This window comes from Penaeus chinensis, chromosome 11 (assembly GCF_019202785.1).
Source record: "Penaeus chinensis breed Huanghai No. 1 chromosome 11, ASM1920278v2, whole genome shotgun sequence".
NCBI lineage: Eukaryota > Metazoa > Arthropoda > Malacostraca > Decapoda > Penaeidae > Penaeus > Penaeus chinensis.
The window spans coordinates 17,072,364-17,079,863 of record NC_061829.1 but is presented as its reverse complement, the minus strand read 5'-3'; the positions used below and the strand labels follow the sequence as shown (position 1 = coordinate 17,079,863).

The 7,500-nt window shown below is 37.4% G+C and overlaps 2 protein-coding genes across 4 annotated transcripts in view; one reads left to right on the top strand and one right to left on the bottom strand.

The window, feature by feature from the left end:
- LOC125030721 (intraflagellar transport protein 80 homolog) overlaps positions 1 to 6,006 on the bottom strand; it is an 8,634-nt gene extending 2,628 nt beyond the window's left edge. For 2 of the 3 annotated variants that reach the window (XR_007115432.1, XM_047620965.1), the window contains exons 1-7: positions 5,980 to 6,006; positions 4,323 to 4,399; positions 3,523 to 3,627; positions 3,030 to 3,193; positions 676 to 786; positions 281 to 459; positions 1 to 175 (exon numbers count right to left, since the gene is read on the bottom strand). The exon at positions 1 to 175 is cut by the window's left edge and continues 1,499 nt beyond it. Coding sequence is in view for 2 of the 3 variants with exons in the window: in XM_047620965.1 (XP_047476921.1) it covers positions 1 to 175; positions 281 to 459; positions 676 to 786; positions 3,030 to 3,193; positions 3,523 to 3,617 (724 nt within the window). In the remaining variant the exon portion in view is untranslated. Of the gene's footprint in view, positions 176 to 280; positions 460 to 675; positions 787 to 3,029; positions 3,194 to 3,522; positions 3,642 to 4,322; positions 4,400 to 5,979 lie in introns of all 3 variants that reach the window. The other variant, XM_047620966.1, reaches the window with a different exon arrangement.
- The window catches only part of LOC125030722 (intraflagellar transport protein 56-like), a 14,004-nt gene continuing 11,133 nt past the window's right edge, over positions 4,630 to 7,500 (top strand). The window contains exons 1-4 of the mRNA XM_047620967.1: positions 4,630 to 4,774; positions 5,120 to 5,257; positions 5,399 to 5,602; positions 5,945 to 6,153. Coding sequence (XP_047476923.1) covers positions 4,772 to 4,774; positions 5,120 to 5,257; positions 5,399 to 5,602; positions 5,945 to 6,153 — 554 coding nt within the window. The 5' untranslated portion in view covers positions 4,630 to 4,771. The remainder of the gene's footprint in view (positions 4,775 to 5,119; positions 5,258 to 5,398; positions 5,603 to 5,944; positions 6,154 to 7,500) is intronic.

Sequence of the window (7,500 nt, the reverse complement as noted above, 5' to 3'; positions counted from 1 at the left end):
GTCCATCAGGGGACCAGGATAAAGATGTAATTGGATGATGATGCTGAGATGATGAATATAACTGGCGGCCAAAGTTGTCCCAAACACGATACCTTGTGTCTTCACCACCTGACAAAATCAATCCAGTATTGGGGTTCCATGCAACCTTCAGAATTACTCCATCATGGGCCTTCCACTGTAAAAAGAGGTGTGAAAATTAGACACTTTCATCCTAATGATACAAAATACTAATAAGATTAATGTCTTCCTAATTATAACACTCCCATTTTCTGTGATGTACCTGAATAGGTTTTGAATTTGGTGCAAGAGGTTTTATGATGAGATTATAACCACTAGTGTAGATGACAGCATCAGAGTCTGGGGCCCAAGCTGCACCATACACAGGAACTGGTACTTGCGCCAAAGTTGATCGCAGCATTCCACTGCGAGACCATATCTTCACTAGGCCATCTTCTCCAGCTGATTCCAAAATGTAAAATTTAAATGAAAAAAAAAAAAGAAGCAAGTAAGTTACTGGAGTATGAACTACATGCAGGATGTTTACAAACCCCCAAAACTGAATCAATCACTGTTAAAGATCCTAAACAATGATTTATATGTATTTTAAATTGCTTATCTGTTATGATTAATGTGATAAATGTTGACAACTCATGAATATGATATTCTGATGCTTACCTGTAACAAGACCAGCTCCATCGTGGCTCCAACGGCCTGCTAATACAGCTCCACGATGAGCTTCTACAACTTTATCTGTCCGACCACTGCGACCAACTATGTAAAACTTGCCTGTGTTCACAAGAAATGTGATATTAGTTATGTAAGTTGACCTTGTTCTCTGATGTTTTTCACAACAAAACAGTATACAATTATAATTTACAGCAATTAAGGAAAAATTATAAATTGTACTTATGAATGCCTGCGAAAAAATGTGACTATATATATACACATAGGCATGTATGTGTCACAGAGTGCATGTGTATGTGTGTATGTGTGTATGTGTGTGTGTGTGTGTGTGTGTGTGTGTGTGTGTGTGTGTGTGTGTGTGTTTGTTTGTGTGTGTGTGTTTGTTTGTTTGTTTGTTTGTTTGTGTGTGTGTGTGTGTGTGAGTGAAGAGTGAGTGAGTGAAGAGTGAGTGAGTGAAGAGTGAGTGAGTGAGTGAGTGAGTGAGTGAGTGAGTGAGTGAGTGAGTGAGTGAGTGAGTGAGTGAGTGAGTGAGTGAGTGGGTGAGTGGGTGGGTGGGTGAGTGGGTGAGTGATTGTGTGTGTGTGTGTGTGTGTGTGTGTGTGTGTGTGTGTGTGTGTGTGTGTGTGTGTGTGTGTGTTTGTGTGTGTTTGTGTGTGTTTGTGTGTGCGTGTGTGTACATGTATGTGTGTTTGTGTGCGTGTGTGTGCGTGTGTGTGTGTTTGTGTGTGCGCGTGTGTGTGTGTTTGTGTGTGCATGTGTATTTGTGTGTGCGTGTGTGTTTGTTGTGTTTGTGTGTACGTGTGTGTTTGTGTGTGCGTGTGTGTTTGTGTGTGCGTGTGTGTTTGTGTGTGCGTGTGTGTTTGTGTGTGCGTGTGTGTTTGTGTGTGCGTGTGTGTTTGTGTGTGCGTGTGTGTTTATGTGTGCGTGTGTGTTTGTGTGTGCGTGTGTGTTTGTGTGTCCGTGTGTGTTTGTGTTTGTGTGTGCGTGTGTGTTTGTGTGTGCGTGTGTGTTTGTGTGTGCGTGTGTGTTTGTGTGTGCATGTGTGTTTGTGTGTGCGTGTGTGTTTGTGTGTGCATGTGTGTTTGTGTGCGTGTGTGTTTGTGTGTGTGTGTGTTTGTGTGTGTGGTGGGTGGGTGGGTGGGTGGGTGGGTGGGTGGGTGGGTGGGTGGGTGGGTGGGTGGGTGGGTGGGTGGGTGGGTGGGTGGGTGGGGGGTGAGTGGGTGGGTGGGTGGGTGTTTAAGTGAGTGAGTGAGTGAGTGAGTGAGTGAGTGAGTGAGTGAGTGAGTGAGTGAGTGAGTGAGTGAGTGAGTGAGTGAGTGGGTGAGTGATTGCGTGCGCGCGAGTGTGTGTGTGTGTTTGTGTGTTTGTGTGCGTGTGTGTGTGTGCGCGTGTGTGTTTGTGTGTGTGCGTGTGTGTGCGTGTGTGTTTGTGTGTGGGTGTGGGTGGGTGGGGGGTGAGTGGGTGGGTGTTTAAGTGAGTGAGTGAATGAGTGAGTGAGTGAGTGAGTGAGTGAGTGAGTGAGTGAGTGAGTGAGTGAGTGAGTGAGTGAGTGAGTGAGTGAGTGGGTGAGTGATTGCGTGTGCGCGCGTGTGTGTGTGTTTGTGTGTTTGTGTGCGTGTGTGTGCATGTGTGTGTGTGTGCGCGTGTGTGCGCGTGTGTGCGCGTGTGTGCGCGTGTGTGCGCGTGTGTGCGCGTGTGTGTGTGCGTGTGTGTGTGTGTGTGCGCGTGTGTGTTTGTGTGTGTGCGTGTGTGTGTGTGTGCGTGTGTGTTTGTGTGTGGGTGTGCGTGTGTGTCTGTGTGCGTGTGTGTTTGTGAGCGCGTGTGTTTTGTGTGCGCATATGTTTGTGTGCGAGTGTGTGTTTGTGTGTGAGTGTGTGTTTGTGTGTGAGTGTGTGTTTGTGTGTGAGTGTGTGTTTGTGTGCGCGTGTGTGTTTGTGTGCGCGTGTGGTTGTGTGTGCGCGTGTGGTTGTGTGTGCGCATGTGGTTGTGTGTGTGCGTGTTTGTGTGTGCATGTGTGTTTGTGTGTGCACGTGTGTTTGTGTTTGCGCGTGTGTTTGTGTGTGCGCGTGTGTTTGTGTGTGCGCGTGTGTTTGTGTGCGTGTTTGTTTGTGTGTGTGTGTGTGTGTGTGTGTGTGTGTGTGTGTGTGTGTGTGTGTGTGTGTGTGTGTATGTGTGTATGTGTGTATGTGTGTGTGTGTGAGTGGGGTGGGTGGGGGGGGTGAGTTCACATGTGTATATGCCACGTGGGGTGTGGACTGGTGGGTGTTCATGCATGTGGGTTTGTGTGTCTGTAAGTGAATTAAACTTATCATACTAAAAATTAAGTTTTTTGTTTGTTTGTTTACCATCAGCAGCTGTAAGAAGAAAAACTTCTGATCCAACTTTTGATTTCTGCATGGCTGTCTTGGGTAGCCAGTGGAGGTCCAATGGATACACATCTTTTGGCAAATCACTAACCTTTGTTGTCTCACCTGACAACAAATTCCATTGAAGTAACTGTTGATCATCTCTGCAAAATGTAAATTTTCTAAATTTCCAATTACATAATTATGCTTAAAGGAAATCACTGGTATAATTGCATATAATTGTTTGCTTTTCCATGTACAGGGCTAGGATATATAAGTTAGTATTTTATATCTTATATAAATATCTTCAACTAATCCCAAACTATTTCAAGGGTTAAAAAATATTAGAATATTGTAGGGCTATAGTTTACTTTTCCATACACTACTTGAATTGCTATTGTTTCTATTATTAATTCATAATTCCTGTTGACTATGTATTTTTTCAGATTTTTGCCTTTTTCATTTCCTTAACATTCAGTTTACAATTACTTACCCACAAGAATAAACTTCATCAGGTGACATCCACCCAACACAAGACACAAGATCTGTGTGTTTTGGCTTATTCAGCAAGGAGGTTTTGAACCTCATGACTGGATACCTTAGAACAGAGAACTGAAATTAATGCAAAAATTTGTTCTGCAACTTTTGTTTCATATTTCTCTTGTGACATTAATAAAAAACATGTTGATAAAATCTGAATAAAATTCATTCAAATTTTGAAATAAGTCAATGGAATTACACCACAAATTATATCAGCATAATTAAAAATTAGACATTGGTGACTGCTGCAATCATGCATAAATCACTAACAGACAAAATCAGAAAATGCAGTAGAATAGGGAATTTCTAAAGGTCAAAAACAAAAATATTTCAGCAAAGATTTTGAACAAGAACTCCTCTAGTGTTGCAGTAATTTCAACAGAAAAAATACTTCTATTAAAATCAGAAATATTTTTTTTCTTCAGAATATCATTTGCTATCAGCAATGCATGTATATACTGCTACGTTCTGAGTATTTGAAAAATACTACGTAACTTGTTTTACACTTGTTTTCTTTCAGTCTTCTGCACTTGTTTATATCCAATTTTCCCAAATAATCAAGACCACATCATTTATATTTTCTTTGGTATGGGGATCAATCTAATAAAGTTCAACTTATGATGAACTAACTTCTGAAGTTGGGCAGAATTTCACGACATGGTACATGACTTCACTTACACACATCATTATGTACGTTATCTGTGAAATTTCACCAAAAGGAACGACAAACTTCAAACCACTATCTCAACTTACCGTAAATTAACCCCGATATGCCTTCAACGCTCAAGTCTGCCGCCCCGAGTTTCGCTCAGGAATGTAAACAATCTATCCTTTGGAATATAAGTACCTATAAATTCAAGCGGGACATATATTCCATACAAAACCAATGCATTCAAGTATAAGTAAATTTCTTTTTTACAGATTAACTAGCAAGCAGGTACTTTATGATTACAATGATATGTTTGATATTATAAGAGATTCCCCGCAGTAGATTTAGAACTCTTCTTAGAAATGAGATGATGTGATGATTTTTTCTTACTCGAACGTTTTCACCATGGAAACTGACCCAAACTTTGAATACCAACGTAGTATGAACATTCCAGAGTACCCTGTGTTTTGGAGTGCTTCCTGGAACTGACATTTGTGATGGGCATGAAAACACTTTGATTTTGATCAGTCTAGTCTGAGATTTGTCAGGAATCATGGTAAGCATTAATATATTTGACTATACATATGAAATCTATTGTAATTGGTGAATGTTGCTATTATAAATGATAATATCTCAAGATGAAAGACGAAAAAATATCAATTACATGGCAAAATATTGACATGTAATTGAAAATTGCACAAGAACAAAAAATATTAATGCTAGATTCTGTCAAAGTAGAATGCTGTCAAATAATGGAAACAGTTAGTTTTTTTTTTTTTTTTTTTTTTTTTTTTTTTTGCTCCTTTGGTAGTATTTTCCAAACACATTATCTGGCTCAGAATCTAATTAGAGTGAGCCTGTATCTTTTATTATACTGTTCATAAATTGCTTTTCTTGAAAGATTCTGTCACGTGCCAAGCCAGCCTTGGGGTCTAATGCAGCAGTGCAGCCCAGTGCAGCAGCAAACAAAAAATCATTGCCAAAATTGGAAGATTTTCTGTCAGCTCGGGACTTCACTGGCGCAATAACATTACTTGAGGTAAGTGATAATGAGATGTATGTATTGAATCATTAATATTGTCAGCATGTTTATGAAAATTATGTCTGAATATAATGTAAACTTATTCTACCAATTTTATAAATGGAAATATTATCTTGTGTTATTCATCTTCATTCACAGTTTGAGCGCAATAGTGGTAATGCCAATGATCTGACGGATCAATGGATTGGCTATTGTGCTTTTCATCTGGGTGACTACAAACGGGCATTGTTAGAATTTCAGAACTTAACAATTAACAATAAAAGTGGAAATGTAAAGCCAGAAAATTGGATAAGTCTGGCATGTTGCTACTTTTATCTGGGAATGTATCCTGAAGCTGAGGAAGTGAGTAATTCATATATGTGTGTGTGTCTGAGACAGACACACAGACAGACAGACAGTGTGTGTGTGTGTGTGTGTGTGTGTGTGTGTGTGTGTGTGTGTGTGTGTGTGTGTGTGTGTGTGTGTGTGTGTGTGTGTGTGTGTGTTAGTGTGTGAATTATTATCAGTGAAAGACTGATAATAAGTCATGATTTAATGATATCAGTAATAATGTTAATAGTAGTAACAATGTGCAATAATGCTATTAATAGTAAATGTTATGATAATGACTGTATTATTGAAAATATATATGAAAATAATGTTATCTAATACTGAAGACTATTATGATAATAATGTATTTTACAGGCAGCAGAAAAGGCTCCAAAGACAGCTCTACGTACAAGGTTGTTTTTCCATCTTGCCCATAAGTTTAATGATGAGAAACGGTTGATGATGCACCATCAGCAGCTGGAAGATGTCATTGAAGATCAATTAAGCCTGGCATCCATACACTATCTCCGGTCACACTATCAGGAAGCCATTGATATATACAAGCGAATACTTCTGGACAGCAGGTTTGTGGGAAAATGTCAATAGATTTACAGTTTTAGAAAGACATACAGCCATTCCCTGTTACATGTCTGAGTTCTGTTCTGAATGACCAGTCATTATTTCAGAATGAACATATGCATAAGTTGGATATACATTCTTATGGCATGTAGAAATCCTGCATGCCCTGTTCTAGTATTACTTGACAGGTTATCATAAAATGAATGAATGTCTTAAAAGAAGATTGTCTACATGAAGAACATATTACATATAATGCTACCCCTCACATACAATCACAGTTACTGGTATAGATGGTTGTAAAGTGCATCTTGTAAGTTGTGGATATGTGTGTGTGCTGGAGGGTAGGTGGGTATATGTATATGTGTATATGTATATAAATGTGTATGTGTATGTGTATATGTATATAAATGTGTATGTGTATGTGTATATGTATATAAATGTGTATGTGTATGTGTATATGTATATAAATGTGTATGTGTATGTGTATATGTATATAAATGTGTATGTGTATGTGTATATGTATATAAATGTGTATGTGTATGTGTATATGTATATAAATGTGTATGTGTATGTGTATATGTATATAAATGTGTATGTGTATGTGTATATGTATATAAATGTGTATGTGTATGTGTATATGTATATAAATGTGTATGTGTATGTGTATATGTATATAAATGTGTATGTGTATATGTATATAAATGTGTATGTGTATGTGTATATGTATATAAATGTGTATGTGTATGTGTATATGTATATAAATGTGTATGTGTATGTGTATATGTATATAAATGTGTATGTGTATGTGTATATGTATATAAATGTGTATGTGTATGTGTATATGTATATAAATGTGTATGTGTATGTGTATATGTATATAAATGTGTATGTGTATGTGTATATGTATATAAATGTGTATGTGTATGTGTATATGTATATAAATGTGTATGTGTATGTGTATGTGTATATGTATATAAATGTGTATGTGTATGTGTATATGTATATAAATGTGTATGTGTATGTGTATATGTATATAAATGTGTATGTGTATATGTATATAAATGTGTATGTGTATGTGTATATGTATATAAATGTGTATGTGTATGTGTATATGTATATAAATGTGTATGTGTATGTGTATATGTATATAAATGTGTATGTGTATGTGTATATGTATATAAATGTGTATGTGTATGTGTATATGTATATAAATGTGTATGTGTATGTGTATATGTATATAAATGTGTATGTGTATATGTATATAAATGTGTATGTGTATGTGTATATGTATATAAATGTGTATGTGTATGTGTATATGTATATAAATGTGTATGTGTATGTGTATATGTATA